The following is a 21,799-nucleotide window of genomic DNA, read 5'->3' on the forward strand; positions in this document are numbered from 1 at the left end:
TTTGGGACTGAAAAGGAAAGTCCCTCCCGCCTCCGGTTGGATTAGCACAGACCCTAGGGAGTTTTTGTCCTCTTCTGCAGCGTGGGGCATGGGTCACTTGCTGGTTTGAACTAGAGGAAATGGTAGAATCTCTTAACTTGAAGTCTTTAAATCATGATTTGAGGTAGGGTGACCAGACAGCAAATGTGAAAAATCGGGGCAAGGGGTAGCAGGTAACAGGAGCCTATATAAGAAAAAGACCCAAAAATCAGGACTGTCCCTATAAAATCAGGACATCTGGTCACCCTATTTTGAGGACTTTAGTAACCCAGCCAGAGATTATGAGTCTAGTACAGGAGTGAGTGGGTAAGATTCTGTGGCCTGCGATGTGCAGGAGGTCAGACTAGATGATCACAATGGTCCCTTCTGGCCTTAAAGTCTATGGAGTCTACAAGTGTGGAGGTGACAGATTGCTGCACCCACTTACAACTATGACTCAGGAGAACTTTTGACTGAGTCAGATAGAATTCTTTCTGAGGACTCCAGTCGCAGCAGGCCTCAGAGTATTGACTCCAGAGTGTGGAAGCTTACTGTAATATAAGCCTCTCCCCAGTAAACACACACAAAGAGTTCAATGGTTGGTGATAAAATGCTATAATCCAGGAATAGGGCACAGTGATCATCGATGATAACCAGATTTATCAGTAATGTTTTCACTAGCTTCAGGTTTTGTGCACTTAGCAGAAAAATGTCCTCCTGTGGCTAGCTGGGCTCTCCTAAAGCCATCTTCAGAATATGTTTCCTAGGACAACTTCACAGGCTATTACTGCTGCTACCACCACACTAATAATGGATCATAAAAGCCACCTCTGGCATGTAAACTCATGTTCAGGTCTTCTGAAGGTACAGCATTACCATATCAGTTGAGGTGTTATTAATAGAGGCAAACTGCCTTGGAGTAAAGACAAACTTGCATTTTCACTAACAATGTGATCTGAACCTTTATAGAGATCTCAAAAAAGTGTGGTTAAAATCCATTTTACATACAGTTTCCCCAGGCCTCTACAACTCATGGACACAAGTGAAAGCAGAAGTACAAAATACCACAAGTAAGACTGTTCTTTGGTATTTCTAATGATCCAGCTCACACCAGGAATTACTAGGCTTTTTTTTTGTTTGTTTTAAATCTTAAATAACCTAGCCAAATTTCCAGATTAAATAGATTCAGATACATTTCTCATAAAACACCTGAACTTTTGCATCCTTATGCAGAAAGCCTACAAACCATTTAAACAATTTGCCCATCATTAGCTAGTTCTTTGACATGACTTTATAGGAGGTTAGTGTAGGGTTGGATGACCCAGTAGTTAGGGGACTAGCTTAGTACTTGAGAGACCTGGTTACAGTTCTCTGCTCCACCACAGATTTCCTCTGTGACACTTAGACTCTCCGTGCCTCATTTTCCCATCTGTAAAATGGGTGTTGTGAGTGAAGTGCTTAGATACTACAGTGATGGGGACCATATAAGAACCTAAAATAGACAGTTGATAGGCAAGGCCATGCTATACTGTCCCCCTCATAGGCTAGCAGAAGAGATACAATTGAGTTTATAACTATGGTCTCCGATACATTCTGCCCTTGGTGGGGAATAGTGTTCAGCAGAAGTGACCAGCAGTCTGGTCCCAAGTCCTGCAGATTCCTAAGGTGCATGGAGACAAGAGCCACCTGCCCAGTACCTATCTAATGGCTACTAACCCCTTTGGTCTTCTCCAGGCCATTGGCAGTATGTCAATGCCACCATTGGCTTGTTCATTGCCACCGCTTTTTATGCGTGATGTCAAGGATAACAGCTGCTTTCCAATCACAATCCACTTGTCCTACAGTATGGTGCACAAACCCTTCAAAGCATGTAGGCAGAGAGGCATTTCCATGGTCGCTGAGACTGCACTCTTCTCTTTCGCATTCACCCAACATACATCCATTTGTATTGCCCCTCTCCACTGACATGAGGGTCAGTATGGTCCTTGCCATCCCTCAGGTAAAACTCCCATTAAATTTAATGGGAATCTTTTTTGAGTAAAGGCTGCAGGATTAGTCCCATGGCCCAATACGAATTAAAACATGTATGTGAATTACTGAATTGTATTAATATGAGGAGTAATACATTTTAAATTCTTAAAGGGAACATTTTTAAGGGAGGCAGGCTCAAAACTAAACCAGACTTGCAAAGATTTTTGTCAATGGTAACGTCTTCTAGAAGCTGTGTAACTTGCATTTGTTCAGTTTGGTAGTGGGTTAAATTGGCTTCTAATAAGAAAATCCTTCCTGTCAACAGTATTGGATTCCAGACTGCTAAAAATCAGCAAGAAAAATCTGTTACAAGTTTATCATATTCCTTTTTTGATGATGATGATATGCCCTTTAAGATATAAAGTGACTGAATCAGTCTAAACGCTGTTTGTTGCCTGGTGGACTGATGTGTAGTCTTTAACTTTAATTTGCTCTGTGGTGTAATTTTTGATAATTTTTTACAAACCTTATTTACTGCATTTTCATACCTCAACCGTCACAGGGTGAAGTCAGGAATGTAAGAGTAAACAAAACAGAAGGGTTTTGGTCAGTAAAATACAGGCAGTTCTTTTTTCTTCATGTAGTCAAGTAATTTTTTGTTCATTGCCTGGGTTACAAATAGCTTTTCACAAGCATTTCTGGTTGGAAATATAGTATTTCTTCCCAGTGGCACTATTTTGTTTGACTTGACATGCAGAGCATTGTAATTAAGTCTATATATTACTGCCCTGTACAAATGGCAGGCATTACAAACCAATTGGTTTAGGTTCCTTTCTTGCCCGGCAAATTGTTTAAAAATGGATAATCAAGACCTCCTACTTTACATTTACATCATTCTTATTTGTTTAAATGAGATGAGGAGTGCAGTCAGAGTCCCCCCACCTACCCAACACAGACACCTTTTTGGATTCTATAACAAATACACTTTTCCCCCCTTTGCTTGTGATTAGTGAATAGCTATCAAAGCCTTGTTATCACAATACATTGTGACACAATGGAAGAGTATCTAGTCATGGTAGCACCTAATTACGTTTTCATAACCATAGTGCAAAGTTTTAGTAATGGACATTTTGCTTGCAGAATCGTAGGTTGGGTTTGGATTTAGACATTGTGAATTCAGTCTTCTGAAATATGTAATACTAGGATGGTGTGCCCCCAGTGAAAAGTCTATGGGACATAACATTCCATAACTGGATGAAAAAGAATCTGAGGTATGCCACAATACAACCACAACATAATGGAATTTATATTTGATAGTCTTCCATACAAAATCACAAGACATTTCGCAGTCAATATGGAAGTACACATACACAACACAGCTTGCAATATATCATGTTAGGTACATCTGGTAGAACACAGGTGAAAGGTATAAAGGTCGTACTAATTAAATATTGAGAAACTAGGAGATTAAAGATGTAGGACTGATGGAGAAGCATAGAAGGAAAAAGCTCATCTACCCTAGTGTCAGATTCAGTTCTGGTGCACAGACACAGTTCCACTGAATTTGACCTAGGGAGTAGAGTAAAGAATAGTACAGATTAAAAAAATTGGAGTGAAATTGTGGCCTCATTGACGTCAATGGAAGTTTTACCATTGGCTTCAGTGGGGCCATAATTTCACCCCTGTGTTTGAGGACCAGGCGGAAGAACGAAAGAAGTTTAGGTGAGCAAATCCTTTTTCGCTACCAGATCTGTTGGAGGAAGATTTTGAGCAAGACAAAAAGTAGTAGTTCAGGTTAAGTAGTGAGCCAGATCCTTCTCTCACCAACAAGCAACACTCCACGTGGAATATAACTGTTTTCTCAGTTACCTGAGTAAACAAAGGCTCTTCTAATGTACAGGTAAAAGGAAAGTAAAACAAACAAAACCAAAGCAGCAACCACCACTTATTGCACTAGGAAAATTACAGGAAGCTGTTAGTGAAACAAAGTCACTGTACATCTGGCATAAAGGCAACCTGATTTTTTTTTCAAATCAAAACTTAAAATATTAATACTTTATTATTATTTTCTTCTCCCTACAGAAAGCAAGGGCATAGAGGAAAAATAATATAAAATAAAAATTATATTCAAGTTAGGAAATATTGTTTAAGCCGGTATTCTCTTTGTAGTTTGCCCCTGTGGCTGAGAAATAGATCTAAGGATATTTGTCCTGGATAAACAGTTTAAATAAATACTTCAAACTTCCCACTAGTTTGGCAGGAAAGTTTATGGAGACCAAAAACCTTCTGTCTTTTTTATGGTTCTTTCTTTTTCTTTGTCTAGCCTGCTCCATCTAAAATTACGTAATCTCCTTCCAAACTGAACCTCTCATTCTAACTAAACAGGGAAAGAACATTACAAACCAGGGAAGATTTCTGTTGTGGAAGTGGCTTATTTCATATTCTCCCCGTGCCTTGTGGCTAGTGTGAAATATGATCACTTCACTACTGTAGAGTTATTTCTTGGCAATGTGCAAGGGAGGAAGGGCGACGAGATTGTAGGAAGTTGTATAATACTGCAGATCTGTCATTTTGCAGTCAAAGCACAGTATAGCTCATTTGTGAGTGAGAAGGTATTTAATTAGCTAAAGATTAATGCTAAAACAAAATACAGTTTCCACTAAGTGAAGCAGCGGTTTCAGTGCTTTCTATATTTTGTTATATTATTATCCATGTTTTCTCTGTGTGTAAGTGACTTTCTCCAAACCAATATCAAATAAAGATGGACCTGAACTCTAAAGTTTGGGGGCATCTGGAGCAGTGGTTTTGGCTCAGCCCATTACAACAGCTGAGTCAGCCATAGAGTTCAGATCCAGATCCAAAGTTCCCAAGTTACTGGGTGTTTCTGTTTGTCATTCTAAGTGATATATGACCTCTATTGCTATGGTATCTGAGTGCCATAGATGGAATCTGGGGTTCAGCTAATTAGAGAAATGGGAGCTGGCCATAAAGTCTAGATCTGGATCCAAACTTTCTTAAATTCTGTGAGTGTTTAGTTTCTGAGGGCTTGGATTGAGCTCATCTTTAGGATCAAATCAGAACGTACATAGTTAAAAGTGAATGTGGGTTACATGTATTATTGCTATTATTTATTTGTATTCTGGTAGCATCTGGAAGTTCCACTCTGTATAAGTTCGTAAAACACCTCAAGATCAGGCCTCCATGGTGCTAGATACAGTGGAAATATAACAAAAAGATTGCTCCTTCCCCAAAAGAGCTTGCAATTTAAGTGTGAATGATGTGTGTGACTTTTATAATTCACCTTTTTATTGACCTTGATGTTTTTTTTGGGGGGGGGGGGGCTAAAATATTCTTTCCCTCCTCCTTTTTTCCAATCACACAAGATTACTGTATGTCTATACATTAGTCTAATGCAGCAGTCCAGCACCCTACCCAGTTATTTATAATTCCTGTAACACTATGATTGATTGACACATCAGCACTTCATGTTTATGCCTTTAAGAACAACTGTATTAAATAGATCTGATACAGTAACAAACCAACCAAAACACTCTTAAGAGTGAAGAGAGGAATATGGTTCTAATTTCCAAATATATAATTGGTTTCTTGCTCACAGCTAATTAAAGCAAACCATGTTAAAAAAGTTGCAGCTTGTTCACATAAACCCTATGCTGTAAAGTGTGGGTAACAGGCTGACCATTTCACAGGGGGAAAACCAATTTCTATATTTATAAACAATGCTGGACAATAATGCTGAACATCACTTAGGAAGATGTATTTTGATATATATAAATACATTTTAAATCCACAGATGTAAATGTCGTTCTTGATTATACCAGTGAAACTCTGAAGCTGCGGCAATTATGTTGGTGTAAATGATGGGAGATTTAAGTCCCTTGTACAGATATGTATAGTACTGTACTTGCATCAAAAAAGTTACAGGAAAGCACATTCTCCTTTGAAATCAAACATGATTTAAAAAATCACTTATTTTCCATTTAAGGGACCTAATTCTGCTCTCATTTGCACCATCGTTAATCTGGAGTACCTTCCATTGACTCAAATGCAGTCAATTCAGATTTTACACTGGAATATGGGGGAGCAGAATTTGGTCAAGAAATTCATGCAGAATCCTACCATGTCTCATTCAGCATAAGATTTTTTTTTCCTGGCTAGCTAACTCCTTTTCTTGATTATACATTAATACAGTATGTACCTGCTGACAAAAGGTTAAAGTGACCGTTTTCTCATAAAGTACTAGTTAATGTTTTGCCAGGAAGAAGAATTTTTACAAGGGTTCAACAGAACTGTAACCTAATACGTGTACTGCTCAAGTTATGTGTACCAGGCTTTCTGCTAAAAACGCCTTATATTTTCAGAAAAGAGCAACAAATCCACAATTTATCCACATTAAAGCCTCAATATTAACGATTTCAAAAAATGAGTAGAAATTTTGCAAGGTCTCCTTGAAACACACAGGGCAAAGTCAATCACAGCAGGAGAGAGAGAGAGAGAGACTTTAAAAACTGCCTTAGGATGAATCCAAAAATAAGTGCGTCTGAGACCTAGAAGCTCTGCTTTCCCACCTCCTTTGAGCTACTGCTATATCCGTAGCAGTTGCAGGAACTCAGCTGCGAGCTTGCCTAGGGACAGCCTGACACAGTCTTAAAAACTAGACAGAACTTGGGATATTTCAAGCAAAGTACTCGACATCCATCGAATCTCGATATGGGATACACCCGCTCATCCAGTCCCTCTCCTTGATGTAGTGCACTGGAATGGAGCTGTCACTCAGAATCCCTTTGGAATTAAAGATGTAAGTTGCTCCCGCCCCACATATTTTTAATAATAATAATAAAACCCTTCAAAGGAACCACTTCCTTACCTTATACTTCATATTTGCAGGGTTATATGGAATAGTCTTGTGAAACTAGACAACATACATTGAGTTCGCACGTATTTTTCCACCCATTTAATGTCTTATTGAACGAAAATGAAAATAGTCCCAGAATTGCAGTTAGTTTGCCTGTCTAATTTGAGAGTTCTCGGTACTGCTAAATTTTCAATGTCTCTGAGCTCATGTTGGGATTGTTGGAGGCAGGCTACTCAACTTATTTGCATAGCTTCCTGCTATTGGCTACAAGGGCAGAATTGCTGGGACAAGGTAACATGGATCCCACCCCCTCCCAAACTTTTGAAACGCCCCTTCTAACTTACTACGAAAGGGGAGAGGGCGTGAGAGAGATTGAGGGTGAAATCTTTTAAAGATTAGCTTCATTTTTTAAGAAATCAACTCACAAAACAAGTTCCGACAGTCCTGTTTCCTGTGATCTAGCAACTCCTTCATAAACCAGTTTCATTTCAAAGCCATTCACCTCCCAATCTCCACATGAAATCGACCATGGGAACAAAAGCCTTTCTGTCTACAGTACTCTCTTTACTCACCACCCCTGCTGGTATCTCTTTTGGTCGCTATTGTGTTTTTGTTCTATTCACGGTTCAAAGTGCTCCGACTGTCAGACTGAAGCAAGCCCCTAAAATATTCTTTCTGACATGACAGATTAAGCACTAACTTTCTCAGAAATGTACTCTGCACTTACTCTATTCTAATGATGATCAAAATGTGCACCGTGTTTACAGACAGAATGAAATACATATGATATTCAGACTGTATACAATATACATCTGGCAGCCACCATTGGTTTAGATTAATACTTTGTTAAATTTGAGCTCTCGAATGCTGCCTATTACATTTTCCTTGTAGTCCTTCTTCCAGTGCTAATTCTCTTGGTGTGCACATTTGTATCTTTGTTTTTTGAACAGTGAGGTTTTTCATTCCTGTCTTCCTGCTTAGTGAGATGGTCTGTTAACAGTCCAATCATTATCTCTTGAATCAAAATGCCAAGTGTTCACTTAGCATGGGAAAGGATTGTTATTTACATATTGATTAGACACTGGAGGGCAAGCTGGCTTTAATGCTCTCTATGCCTGGTTTCAACTGTGACCCTTGTAAAATCAGCATCGTTTGGTAGTAATTCCTTTGTGATTACTTGGGGACAGGCAGTGCTTAATTTGGAAGGAAAGAGGTGCTCGGGCTCAAGCAATTAGGTGACATGGATCAAGCAATTTTTTTTTTTTACTTTCATAACTGAGCGGCAAGTCCAGGGGTACCAGGACGATGACCTGCCAAACCTAAGGGGCCGGGGCTCAGCCCTGACCAGGGCCAGCTCTAGGATTTTTGCGGCTCCAAGCAAAAAATAAATTTGGCCGTCACCCCTTTTTTTTGTGCCCCCTTGCCCCGCCCCAACTCCACCCCTTCCTCAAATCCCCAGCTCCACCTCCTCCCCCAGGCGTGCTGCATTCCCCCCCCCCATTGCTTCCTGGGGGTCCCCCGTGACCTCCTGTCCTAGCTCACCTCCGCTCTGCGTGCGCCCCGGGGTGCGCTGCTTCTCTCCCCTCCCTCTCAGGTGAGGGAGGGCGGAGAAGTGGAGCCAACAGCAAGTTCAGGGGAGCAGGTGGAGCGGAGGTGAGCTAGGGTGGTGGGGCGCAGGAAGTAATGTGGGGTAGAGGAACCACTCCCTGCTCCAACTCACCTCCGCTCTACCACTGCTGGCTTCCCCGAGTGCCCCACTGCTCAGCTTCTCCTCCCTCCCAGATTTGCTGCATGAAACAGCTGTTTCACACGCAGCAAGCCTGGGGGAGAAGCGGAGCTGGGGCAGAGGGGGCACTTTTTCTTCATGCCCCAGAGTCGGCACCTATGATGGCTGGGACCAGAATGCTGCCCCTAGAGATGTGCCACCCCAAGCACCTGCTTGTTTTGTTGGTGCCTGGAGCTGGCTCTGGCCCTGAAAAGCCCTGACACAAATTAAGCACTGGAGGCAGGAAAGAGAAGTGAAGAAAATGTGAATTGATAGTACTATGCTTTATCCCTGGGATAGCTCAGTGGTTTGAGCCTTGGCCTGCTAAACCCACAGTTGTGAGTTCAATACTTGAGGAGACCATTTAGGGATCTGAGGCAAAAATCTGTCTGGGAATTGGTCTTGCTCTGAGCCACAGAGTTGGACTAGATGACTTCCTGAAGTACCTTCTAACCCTGATTCTATGAATGAGGCTTCTAGACTCCTAATCAGGCCTTGATGAATCCAGTTCACACGCTAGCAATCTTTAAGTGGGAAGAACTCCAGCTAGACTATATAACCTGGAAAGAATTTTTTTTCTTCTTCTGACTAATTTGGATCTAAGCCAGAAGTTCTAGGTCATAGATGAACTCAGACTGCTTCCAGAGTAAGAAAGTGTCTTCTATTGCCAAACTATAAAGATTTCTACCGTGTGATAGAACCTCACTAATTTTCATGTGACTAAGCCACTAGCAAGGTCGCATTATTAAGCTTTCATTATGTATAGAAAATATAATATTGTATATTTCTATGATCCTATACTTGCAGATACAGTGAAGTATTGTTACAGATAATTAAAAGTATACTTCATTTTGTTAAGGTAATTTATGTCTTTGATACAATAACTTTGACATTTGTTTCCCAATTTGCTTACTCATGAAGGCTCGGATCCTGCAATTGACTCCATATTAGCGCAATTGCAGGAATCAGACTATAATTCACAAAATCTAGTGAGTTTCTGCTGGGTGTGTTGATAAAGATGCTTTAGAAGCCTACCATGTTGCATTATAATTGTGCTCACAGTCTAATACTCTGACACTTAACATTGCTATTGCTTGGACTTCTGGTTTTGTTGGTTTGTTTTTTCACTGCAAGTTTTCAGAGAAATTATGTGAATTAGTTTATACATAGAACAGTTATTCCATGTCAATTTACCAAATACTGAAATGTTCAACAGTTAACAAATGTGACATTACTATGGATGTTAGATGGAATTATTCCTAATGATTAGAAGAACATCAAAAATACTTAGAATAGCCTGAAAAGGATAATTAAAATTGTTTTGTGTCCACATAAATCAGAGAAAGCAAATAGCCAAGGACCATTTGAAAAATATTCGGATGATTAAATGTATCCTATAGACCTGTATGAATTGACTGTAATTGTAGTGAAAGTCTGAGTCTCTCTTTCGGGCCTGACCTCCTCTGATCTTTCTGCTTGACTCCCTGAGGCTTTTATGAGAGGATGCAAACAGTTCCTTCTAGGCTACCCTCCTAAAGGAGGAAGGATAATCTAGAGGTCAGGGAATTAATCTGGGATTTGGGAGTCCCAGCTTTAATTTCCTGTTCCACCATAGACTCCCTGTGTGACCTTGGACACGCCTCTTTGTTACTCAGTTTTCTCATCTACAACATGGGTATAATAATCTTCCCTCTCTCATAGGGGTGTTATGAGAATAAATACATTAGATTGTGAGACACCCAGGCAGGGCAAGATAAGTACTTCAGATGCATAGAACTATGTTACTGGCTTTTCCTAAACTTAAACCCACAATGCATCTGTTTCCCTGTTGACACAGCAATAATAATGCTTAGCAGCATGTAACTGGTGTTTTTCATGTTCAGAGTGCTCTGCAGCCAGTGAAAACTAAACACAAGCATAAAGATCTGACAACCTGCCTTGTGTTTTAAAGATTTTTCTTTTGATTTATTTAAAATGCCCTGTCCACTGTTAATGTGTTCCCTATATGCATATTAATAAAAACTTTTTGTCAAAGGCAAAAAACATTCAAGGAAGCAGTTTGTTACTCTGCATAGTGTATATTAAAAGCTTGTATGGACTATGCTGGGATTAAATTTTGGGGTGTCAAACCTCAAAGTCCAAGTGGCCAACAATACTGAAAGGGAGCTTGTCACTGTAAAAAAATAAAAAAAATAAAAAAAAAATAAAAAAAATAGAAGAAATACATACATAAACTAATATTGTAAAGGAAAGCTAGATCAAAAACTCTGCTGCTCCCCCATTAAAGCAAATCAGTATCTTATTGCTCTGTGTTTTCAGACATGCCCTTCCTCGCTCTGGCCTACTCCATTTAGCATCTCAGGTTTGCTTTGAGGTGGTTTTTAATTTCCCCAAGGGTGAAATGCTCCTTCTTAATGCAACACTCCCAGCACAATCTGCAATAGGGGTGAGTTTCCCCAACACACCATGAATGTCAGAAATTAGATACAACTTGAAAGAGGCATTTGTAAATGTGATCCTGTAATCCTGACACACTGCTGAAAAATTAGACCTACCTGTATAAAGGGTATATTTGTGGTTAGTACAGCTACTTAGCTTTTCTTAATGACCTCATAGATTGCAATGTCTTCATTGCCTAATATTGTATTACTGGCATAGTTTTGGAAAGTTTTGAGACTGTTGTCTTGACAGATCAGCTAAGTTATACAGCATAACATGCTTATGAGATGAAATCCTGGCTTTACCAGACTCTGTAGTACAGAGCCAACTTGCGCTGTGTGGCCTGGATTTATATTTACAGAACCCTATTCAAATTCTTAGGAGGGCAACTTATGGAAAGTGACCATTGAATTTCCCTCCAGAGCACAGTCAACGGCCCTGATTCTCTACTTTGTTGTCATGACGCTACGCTGCCGGTGGAGTGGAGAATAAGCCCTATGACTTCATCTGTGTCTGCATCCTCCTCACTCGCTTCTTGAATGCCAAATCTGGGAGTCAGGTATTTTAGTGAAGAATGGTATCAGAGGAGCAAGATCCCCTTCAGTGCCAGAGCTAGAACAGATGAGTGTCAGCCAAGGAGGTTAGATTGAATGGGCTACGTGGTCCACAACAAGGATCTCTGAAAAACAGCTGTGAAACAGATACATCAGCCAGAAAGAGGGCAGGACCTATTGAAGCAAATCAGCAAAGAACAACCCTATGACAATTGGTGGGAGAAGAACAGCAGACAGATACCTTTGAAGAGAGAGTAACTTTAAAAAAAATGCAAGGGGTCTCCACATCCTTGTGACCCTTTTGCCATGGGGAAGCTAGAGAGAAACCAGTGCCTGTGGAGGGCCCTTTGGGAGACTGATGTCACTGTAGCCGCACTGAGCTACCCTTCTTCTGCACAAAGCCTGACTGTCCATCAGGGGTGCCGGAACAATTTTTAGAGTGGGGTGCTGAGAGCTATTGAAACATACTATAAACTCTGCATATAATGGAAACCACTTCAAACCAGGGGATGCAGCAGCACCCCTAGTTCCAGCACCTATGCTGTCCATTAGACAGCATTATGCAGCAGTAAGTAACATCTGCACCCCTTACAATCTTATTAGTGGGCCTAAGGATTTGGCTTAAAAATGAACATGGATATAGTGCAACTGCATTTCAGTGTGCAAATTACAGTTCTGACTATAGTGAATGAATGTCCGTATACAGGGCCTGATCCTATAGCCCCTATGCAGACCATGTTTCCTTTGGCATGAGAACTGCAGGAGTAGTCCTCAGTGGAGTTATCTGGGGAATGGAATTACTTCACTATAAGATAGTTTCATCCACCACCAAAATGGTGGAGTTTGATCCGCTGGGCAAATTTGTTACTGTTTTCATGAGGGAAATAACAAAAATATACCTCTGGCCTGGGCAGCCCCCTACATTTCCCTCTCCTTTATCGGACAGAGAGGCTGCTGAGAGGTTCTTTTTTCATGCCTCCTCCCCCAAAGTGAAAAAGGAACTATGACAATGACTTTTAATTTTCACCCAAAAAAGCAAAACATTTGAGAGAAACTCATCACGTCGTCTGTGTTTCAGCAAAGCACACAAAAAAGGTAATTGTTCCCCATTTTGGCCAATTGTGGGAATTTTTTCCACTCATCTTTAATACTGAACAGACAGAAACAATTCATGTCATGAATTAGCAATGAGGACCTGTCTTGCTAGAAGGAGTTATAGGCAGTGGTTTCCTGTAGATGCTAAGTTTATATGCAAAGATCAAATAAGGAGGAATATTAAGTGGCTAGAGACAATTTTTTTTCCTTCTATTTAGAGGATTATTTGTTGTCATTTTACCACAATTCTAGCTTACTTGTCTTGTTTTGGAACAGTATGTTTCCTAAAATAAATGAAATAATCTCACTGACATCCCACATCCATTCACAATAAAGCACAAAAAAAGCTGCTCCCTCAAATTCTTCAGCAAAGGGCTTTTTATGCAGAGGTTCTCCAGGATTCTCTCATTTAAGTTCCCAAGCCACCCCTGAACACCCTTCTTGGTGACCCTCCATCTGCTCAAATGGGGGTAATGCAGCTCTCTTCAGTTTGACAGTGCTGCTTCAAATGGCAATGGAAACATAAAGGTGCTCTCCCACCCAGAGGCCAGCTCTGATGCTTTCAGAATGAACCCAGCCCCTGTTAACCTGAGGAATCTTGGAAGAAGGTTGGAACTGGAGCATTCCAGCATGGTTCTACCTCTAAACCAACAGTCTGGTCTAAAGAAAGGTGTCTAAATGACAGGTGAACCAATTTGGATAAAATATGAAAGGCACTTCCCTCTCCGAATCTTCATTCCCTTTTAGAACCAAATTTAGATCATGCTGTGGAGGCCTGGATGCTGTAGTCAAAGACGAAAGTTAGTGACTGTTCACATTGCTCTCTTGCTGATTCTGACCAGTGCCTCTGTCATTTCTTCCTCCAAATGGAGTTCCTTTCTTGCTGCACGTTACTTAGCAGAAACAGACCTTATGTTCCAAATGTGTCCCAGAATCCTTGTCATTGCTTGCAGGGATGCTTCAACAGAAGTGCTGTTGCAGCTGGCACACAAAGATCTGACCTATCTCTAAAAGCCAAAAACCGTCACCACACCCAAATTGTGGCACCTTCTTGGAGGAGTAAATAGGTGAGCAGAATCTCCAAACCTAGAAGGAGCTGATCAGGACTGGTCTGTCATTGGATGATCAGAACTGTCTGAATGCTGTCCAATGGGTACTCTTTAATATGTGGTCCTGCAGGCAGGCGGCTGCTTATCTAGCCTCCACTTAGAACCACCCCAATCAAGCTCAAAGCGAATCCTTTGAGAACCTGAAATGTTGTATCTGTTCAGAATTGGAATGACCAGAAATCTTGAGATAACAGCTCTTCTCTCAAGCTTTCAAGCCTAGTTTTGCAAGCTTATGTGTATATATCTATCCAAGTTCTCTCCAAGTATCTTCTGGGTATCGATCTGGTTCCAGGGACAGCCAAACAGTACAAACTACAAAACTCTCAAAACTACAATACCCGCATGAGGAAATAAGGAAACAGATCAACAGAGCCAGACGTGTACCCAGAAGCCTCCTACTGCAAGACAAACCCAAGAAAGAAACCGACAGGACTCACTGGCCATCACATACAGTACCCCGTAAAACCCTCCAACACATCATCGCGGATCTACAAAATCTCCTGGACAATGACCACCACTTTCACAGGCCTTGGGTGCAGGGCAGTACCTCGCCCCAGACAACTGCCAACACTGTAATATTTGCTACCAGATAACTGCACACGCACCAAAATAGTACCTCTAAGCTCAGGTAACCAATCCATGACCAAACCTCTGATGCCAACTTGCCGCCAATATCTACCACCAGTGAACCATCAAGATGGACCTAACCAGAAATCAGCCACACCAAAAATCAAACCTACAGTTCATTCACGCACGATCAACCATATGATATAAAACGCCATCTATCCAGCACATAGGCCCCTGCATAGCATGTACATCGGACCAAACTGGACAGTTCTCTACAGTAAATAGATAAATGGATCAACAAATCAGATATAGGAATGCAATATACAAATAAAACCTGATAGCGCAGAAACACATTCAACCATCCACTGGCCACTAACAAATAGCAGACCTAAGTGGCCATCCTGCAGCAAAAAAAACTTCATAAACAGACTACAAACGAGAAACACTGCGACTTCAGAATTCATCGCAATAGACACCTCAAGCTCAGGATATAAAACAAAACTGGAGGCTTGCCACACTTAACAGAACCAAGGTTTCTTTCCCATGGTTTCACACTCAACTGCTTAGACAGCGGGCCCTCATCCTCCCTGATTGAACTAACCTTATCATCTCTAGCTTGCTTGCATATATATACCTGCCCCTGGAAATTTCCACTACATGCATCTGATGAAGTGGGTATTCACCCACGAAAGCTCATGCTCCAAAACGTCTGTTAAGGTGCCACAGGATTCTTTGCTGCTATCTTCTGTGCAACTCCTTACAAGCCAAAGGGCTGGAAGAAGTGTCATTTTTTTCTTTAACCAGAAAGATTGTATGGATGAGAATGGCAGGAGCTTTATAAAGAGGAATGTGAGTAGCAAGAATGCAGAGAGGAGAGGAAAGCAGTGGAGGCTTTACTAGTAGAGTACCTGGGGCACTTCCCCACTCTGAAAAATAAGAAAATAAAATCGGAATGAATTAAATTTATCTTCACCCCAGTGCTGCATGTTGCTTGCAGGTTTGGAATGGGATAAAATAGCTCTTTCAGACCCATTCAGGGTAGCTGCTTCAATGTCTCAGACCGTACAGTGCACATGATCACATTTCAGTAAGGGGTTTCAAAGTAGCAGCAGCAGGAGGAATTCATTGAAAAAGATAGTTGTCACACTTCAGGGCAACTGCACCTATATTATCGCTCTGTAGTCCCTCAAGGACATGTGTTCTAGCTCCCAACTTCTTACATATCACCTCTCTGTGTTGTTTCTGTCCCCCATGACCAGGGTTTTTCCACAGCACAGCTCCCTGCCTACTCTGTGATATCTCCAGCAAACCAGACTGCCTAAACAGGCCTCTATCTATGTTTTACTGTCTCTTTGAAGGCTACAAACAGCATAATTGCCAGCAATCACAAGTCATGAAACAGCTATTTATCAACAAGCACATTTATTCTTAACATGAAAGCATGACAGAGGGAACCCCCAAAAACAGTGAAAGAACCTACTGTGATAGACCCAGGCCAGTTGGGTACTACAAAGTAGTCAAAGGCAGATATTCTGGCCACTGGATTAGCAGTTTTCTGTTCCCTGACTGACCAGAGCAGAGGCTGCTCCAGACTAATGAGAACACCTGTCTCCAATTAACCTGCAAAGAGTGGGGTGAGTCCATTAAGGTAATGTGAACACCTGACTCTAAGGCCCTTTTGGTACTATAAAAGGCTCACTCCAGTCAGGCTGGGGAGAGCCAGAGGAGAGGAAGTGTGGCTGAAGGGCTGGCTAATGAAGACACACTCAAGCCATCAGTAAGGGAGCCCTAAGGTAAGAGTGAAGAAGGGAGAAGTAGGAGAGCTGTGGGGAAGTGGCCCAGGGAAATGTAGCAACTCTGGCAGTGAAAGGTTGGCTGCCAATAGCTGCTATCATTAGGGTCCCTGGGTGGGAACCCAGAGTAGAGGGTGGGCCCAGGTTCCCCCCTGCAACCTGCCACTACAGAAGCACCTCCTGGGAAAGGAAGACAGGCCCCTGTCAGGACAGGAGCCTAAACTGTTCTGAAATAAGCCCCCAGGGACAACAGAGAATGTAGGAGTTCTCTCACCAACCTCCTTGCTGGCTTATGGTAAAAAGGGCTCAGTAGACTGTAACCCTGGCCCTAAAAAGAGAAGGGCTATGTGGAGGATTGCAGTGAGCCACTGAGGCTAGCATAAACTACTTAGAAGTACAGACCCCACAGGGACAAGGTTGGAGCTCTGCCACACTACACTCATGCTAAAAGCTTAACAGGAGTCACCCATCAGTCTTATGGGGACTCAGTAGGCCAAAGTCCTTCCAATCCTTCCTCGGAAGGATTGAGATCCCTCTTGGACAGAAGGTCCTGTCTGTTTGCTGGTCAAAAAAAAAGGCCCTGAGTCAGTTTTGAATCGAAAGTCCTTTCTTTGTCTTTTGGTCTCTGGACAATCCTGTTGGAACTAATAAAGGTGAGCTTCCTCTCTGGAGGTGCTACAACCTGAGTGAATTTGCCTAATCACCCCACACTGGGCTCCTGGAGTTCTTGGCTCCTGGGGGAGCTGTGGTGACCCTCCCTCATAGAATTACATACAATCCCCAGCCCGCAAGGACATATAAACTTAATACAGTAAGATCTATCAAAGATTTTGGAGGAATGGTTCTGTCACAGTGGCAACCACCACAGCTGAGCACTGAAGGGCACTCAGAAAAGGGCCTTTATTAAGAAAACTGAGACAAATTACAGTCCCCCAACTAAAATGTTTGATATAATGCTAATGCTGCTGTTGCTGGGACAGAGGGACTGAAGAAACTGTCATCACTGTAGGCAGTTCTTGTTCTAAGTCGCTGTGAGGCTAACTATGTTCCCAGTGTCCCTCTGCCCACAAACCAGTGTTATTGAGAGGGCAGAAAGAATCCATGGTATGTGGAGAAAACTGGAGAAGGAATGGAATGTAAGGATGCAGGCCTCGCTAGCCTGTTGCTTCCAAAGATACTTTGAAAGACTCATTCATTTCTGAAGCAAACAAAGCAGTTTACCAATCCTGCCTGTAGAATACCCTCTTTTGTTTTCCTGCTGGCAGTAATAGCTTTAATACCTGGATTAAAAAAGAGACTTGCCTCCAGAAGCGTGGATTGCATGCCATTCAGCCCGCTAATGCCAAAAGGGGGAAAAAAATACTCTTCAGAAGAAAAGCTGAGAAAAATAACGTGATTAATGAGAATGCAGAACACTTGCTAACTCATGCTAGTGTGGATGAAGCACAATAAGCACAACCCTCTGATGTTGCTCAGCATCAAACACTTCCATAACACAGCAGCAGCTCTTTAAATTAGAGGGGGCTCCAACATATGTAGTTAGGAATAAGATTCATGTTACTTTGAAATACCCCACGATTTAGGCATGGTCAGATTCTGGAGCCTAGTTTAACTGATTACAGAAATAAGCCTAACTATCAAAAAGTTCAGATCCTGATCAGAGCTGCTCCAGAATTTGGGGAGATGCAGAGTTACAGTTTGGTCCAATCTATACTTCTTAATCAATGATATATAGGACAAGTGGTGTATGCTATTCACTTCTCCCCAAATAATAAAATTATTAAAACAAGACCAAAAGTTGAGTGTGGGTGGGTTTCAGTGGAGTTCAGTCAGGATGCCATAGCAATGTTGTTCTTGCTGGGGAATTTTCCAGGTTCCTTTAAATGAGCATCTAAAGCTTAAATGGGTTTGGCATATTAGGATTGCAGGATGGTAGTTCTGCTGCCCAGAGATAGTTATCAAGAGGCTCAGCAAAGGGAAATTTCTTTCCTGTAGACCTTGGCAAGTCCCTGGGAAGGTGTGTAGGAGTGGAGAAGTTTTTCATGAGTAGGCGATGGGGGTAGTGGACAGTGGCTGGAAGTGGAGGGGACAATTTTTCTCCATACTGAACACTTTCAGTATTTAACATTTTATGGATTGGAAATTAAGTATTCCACAACTATCCTAGATAAATAATTGCCATTTGTTAGCAGGCTCCATGCCCCATGTTCACCTGCCCCTCCTTCCGTATCCTGCCAGGCTCTTCCCCCTGTCCAAGCACACCAGTCTCCAGCTCCCTACCCCATACCAAGTAACACAGTTGGCTCCATGCGACCCCAGTCCATGTCTATCATTTCAGTCCACTGGCCATAGCCATTGACTCCATGGGTGCTCTAGGGCTCAAGCACCCAGGGGGAAAAAATAGCGCTCAGCAGCCACAGCTATTCAGTGGCGCTGCCAATCAGCTGTTTGGCAGCTGTGGGGGGTGCTTGGAGGTGGGTGGAAGGCAGCAAGTGGTGGGCTGGCAGGGGTCTTGGGAGAGAGGCTGGAGGGGATGGGAAGAGGTGGGATGGAGCGGGGCAGAAAGAAGCAGAGTGACAGCAGGGCCTCAGGGGGAAGTGGTGGAGTGGGGGTGGGGCCTTGAGGCAGAATGGGAGTGGAGCACCCCAGGAAAAACTAAAAGTCAGCACCTATGCCACTGGCCCCGCTCTGTACTCTGTCTCAGATTTTCTCCACTCCACATACAATCCGTCCGTACCTGCAGTCTGTAGGAGGTCCACTTGTATTATCTAAACCTTTTAAGGTTTTCTCTCCACGCATGTGAAAACATCTGCATATGAAAGCAGCTTAGACTGTAGCTACAGGTAACCAGAAAGAGTGGGAAGAATAAGGAAGGTAAGTGGGTGGGGAGAATCAAAATACTGCATCCAGGGCCGGCTTCAGGCACCAGCCAGCCAAGTAAGTGCTTGAGGTGGCACCTTGTAAGGGGCGGCCAATCTTCGGGTAGCAGGGCGGCATTCAGGATTGGTTTGGTTTTTTTTTTGGTTCAGCGGAGCGGCGCACAAGGTTTTTTTGTTTGTTTGTTTCGGCCAGGCGGCACTTGGGGGTTGTTTGTTTCGGCAGGGCAGTGCAGTCAGGAGGGGTAGTTTCGGTGGGGCAGGGCGGCGCGGCGCTCAGAAGGGGATGTTTGGGTGGGGCAGCGTAGCGGTGGGGCACTCTGGGGGTGTTTCGGTGGGGCAGGGAGGCACTTGGGGGTGTTTCGACGGGACAGCGTGGCATTCGGGGGTGTTGTGGTGAGGCACTCGGGGGTTATGGTGGAGCAGTGCTTTTTTTGCTTGGGGTGGCAAAAAAGTTAGAGCCGGCCCTGACTGCATCCTGCCACTTTAAAATCTGTACATGTCTGCAGAGAATTTCTGCACCCTGGCCAGAGCACAGGGAGTCAGGACCAGAACTGTCTACAGCGTGGTCCAAAAAGAGAGCAAAACAGCAAAGGTTGGCTTGCGTCAGCGGGGCAAAAACCCCACAGTCCTTAACCTAAGTCTCTTTTGAAGGACATAGTCCTTGAGTTTTTCACATCCTCCTCCATTCCAGCTCCTGTGAGTGGGCTAGGCAAGGACTGCCACTTTCCCCCATACTCGGAGCCTGTCCTCCAGCCTTCTTTGTATCCTTGCTTTCAGGAGCCTCTAGTTAACATTTCCCCCTTCCTACCTTAGTGTAAACAAACTGCATTACCTTCATAATTCCTCCCAGGCAGCCCCCTCAAAGCCCTAAAAGTCACTTCTCAGCGAGGCCAGCCCCCCTCATGCGGAGTCCGTAGGCCAGCTCATTTTGTGGATGAGTCCAAGTAAAAGTTAATTTAAAAAAAAAAAAATCTAAAAAGTCAAGAAGGGAAATTTTTAAAAATACCCTTTGGCTTTCTCCCCAAACTTCCCATAAAATTTCTACTTTGGAATGAGATGTGGCTTGAGAAATTTCAGGAGGATTGGTTTCTATTGGGGAAAGTTGGATGGAGGGCATATAATGGGAAGATAGCTACTTCCTCTTCATGGGCGGATCCAGGTTCCACTGAAGCCAATGGAAAGCTTCTCATTAATTTCATTGGGAGCTAGATTAATCCCATAATAGCAGAGGATGATGCTTCAGTTTATTTGACTTTACATTTTTGGTGGCTTGTTAAAAATCTCAGTTCAGTCTCAGTGTGAACCCCCTTCCCATGAAGATTGTTTAAAAATGCATGTCTTTGCTGCCATCTAAATCTATTGATGTTCTTGCTCCCATAATTATTCTTTAAAGGAGACTGGCTGATTATTTTTTTTTTTTTGGGGGGGGGGGGGAAGGGATTGGCTCTCACTCTAACAAGAGTTAAGTCTAATACTTTTTTAGAGAAAAGAACAATGTATTGCCCTGTTTACAGGATTCTCAGTAAACAATACAGGAAAAGAACACAAATGGGGACTTTGTTCCTTCTCTTTTTTACTGCTGCCATTCATAACTCTGGACACCTGCATTGATATGGTAGCCAAAGAGGGGGAGGGGAGACCAAATCCTCTTCTCACTGGCAAAACTCCCATTGACTTTGCTGGGACCAGGACTTGGGACACAAACTGCAGTGGCCTGAGCCTTGACTTTAATGTATTTGACTCTGCTTAGTAAAGCGTGTGTGGTGAGGAGAGAACATTGAAGATAGATTGTCTGTCTCTTTAACAAAGAGCAGCAGGCCCATACTTTGCCCTGCCGCAGGTAGGGAAGAGAAGCCTGAACTGAAGCAAGCATTGTTCCATAAAGCGCATACAGGGAAAGCTATGAGAGCAATTCAGTGGTAGCTCCTGTCACAGAGTGTGGGGGAGTCAGGGCCCTGCATTCCCCCACTTCCTGCTATTCACTATGACTCTCAGCCAGCCAGTAAAACAGAAGGTTTATTAGATGACAGGAACACAGTCCAAAACAGAGCTTGTAGGTACAGAAAACAGGACCCCTCAGTCAGGTCCATTTTGGGGGGTCGGGAGCCCAGACCCCGGTTCTGGGCATCCCTCCATTTCCCCAGCCAGCTCCAAACTGACACTCCCCACCCCACCCCAGTTCCTCTTCTGGCCTTTTTCTCTTTCCCAGGCAAGGAGGCCACCTGATATCTTTGTTCTCCAACACCTTCAGTTGGCACCTTGCAGGGGAGGGGCTGAGGCCATCAGTTGCCAGGAGACAGGGTGTCGGCCATTTTCTGTGCAGATCCCTGCACACCCCTGCCCTCTAGGGCTCTGCAACAATCACACACCCTTATCCCACCACCTAGATCCTTAAGAAATGCATAGGGGAAACTGAGGCACCCACACAGTATTGAGAGTAAACATTAAGAACATTCCCACTTGGTCACAGCTCCCTAAACATTGCCCCTCATGATGCAATGTAATTATGCTGAACTTCAGACTTTTCAGTTATGGTTTAAATGGGGATTTAAATCCATTAGTCCTCAAATTTTTGGGCTCTGCATTAGATCATTGCTACTCAGAGCTGCCTCTTTAACTTGACTGGAATACATGAATGGGTTCCCTTCAGTTGATTATATTAGAGGATGAAATTTTGTGGTGGGGAGGCACTGCCCAGACTTCCTGAGCTTCAGGCTTTAGAGAGACGACTCTAAT

The 21,799-nt window shown here is 42.9% G+C and overlaps 1 protein-coding gene and 1 long non-coding RNA gene across 9 annotated transcripts in view; one reads left to right on the forward strand and one right to left on the reverse strand.

The window, feature by feature from the left end:
* NEDD9 (neural precursor cell expressed, developmentally down-regulated 9) overlaps positions 1–21,799 on the reverse strand; it is a 152,550-nt gene that overhangs the window by 40,408 nt on the left and 90,343 nt on the right. Inside the window, exon 1 of one of the 6 annotated variants that reach the window (XM_075062842.1) lies at positions 13,304–14,126. The exons of 2 other annotated variants lie outside the window; for them this stretch is intronic. In XM_075062842.1, coding sequence (XP_074918943.1) covers positions 13,304–13,339 — 36 coding nt within the window. In that variant the 5' untranslated portion in view covers positions 13,340–14,126. Of the gene's footprint in view, positions 1–6,874; positions 7,155–7,434; positions 8,054–13,303; positions 14,127–21,799 lie in introns of those variants that run through there. 3 more of the 6 variants (XM_075062846.1, XM_032793273.2, XM_075062845.1) reach the window with 3 other exon arrangements.
* LOC116832509 (uncharacterized) overlaps positions 15,870–21,799 on the forward strand; it is a 174,117-nt gene continuing 168,187 nt past the window's right edge. For 2 of the 3 annotated variants that reach the window (XR_012655319.1, XR_004375464.2), the window contains exon 1: positions 15,870–16,025. This is a non-coding gene — a long non-coding RNA (uncharacterized LOC116832509). Of the gene's footprint in view, positions 16,040–21,799 lie in introns of all 3 variants that reach the window. The other variant, XR_012655320.1, reaches the window with a different exon arrangement.

This window comes from Chelonoidis abingdonii, chromosome 2 (assembly GCF_003597395.2).
Source record: "Chelonoidis abingdonii isolate Lonesome George chromosome 2, CheloAbing_2.0, whole genome shotgun sequence".
In the NCBI taxonomy this organism is placed as follows: Eukaryota; Metazoa; Chordata; order Testudines; family Testudinidae; genus Chelonoidis; species Chelonoidis abingdonii.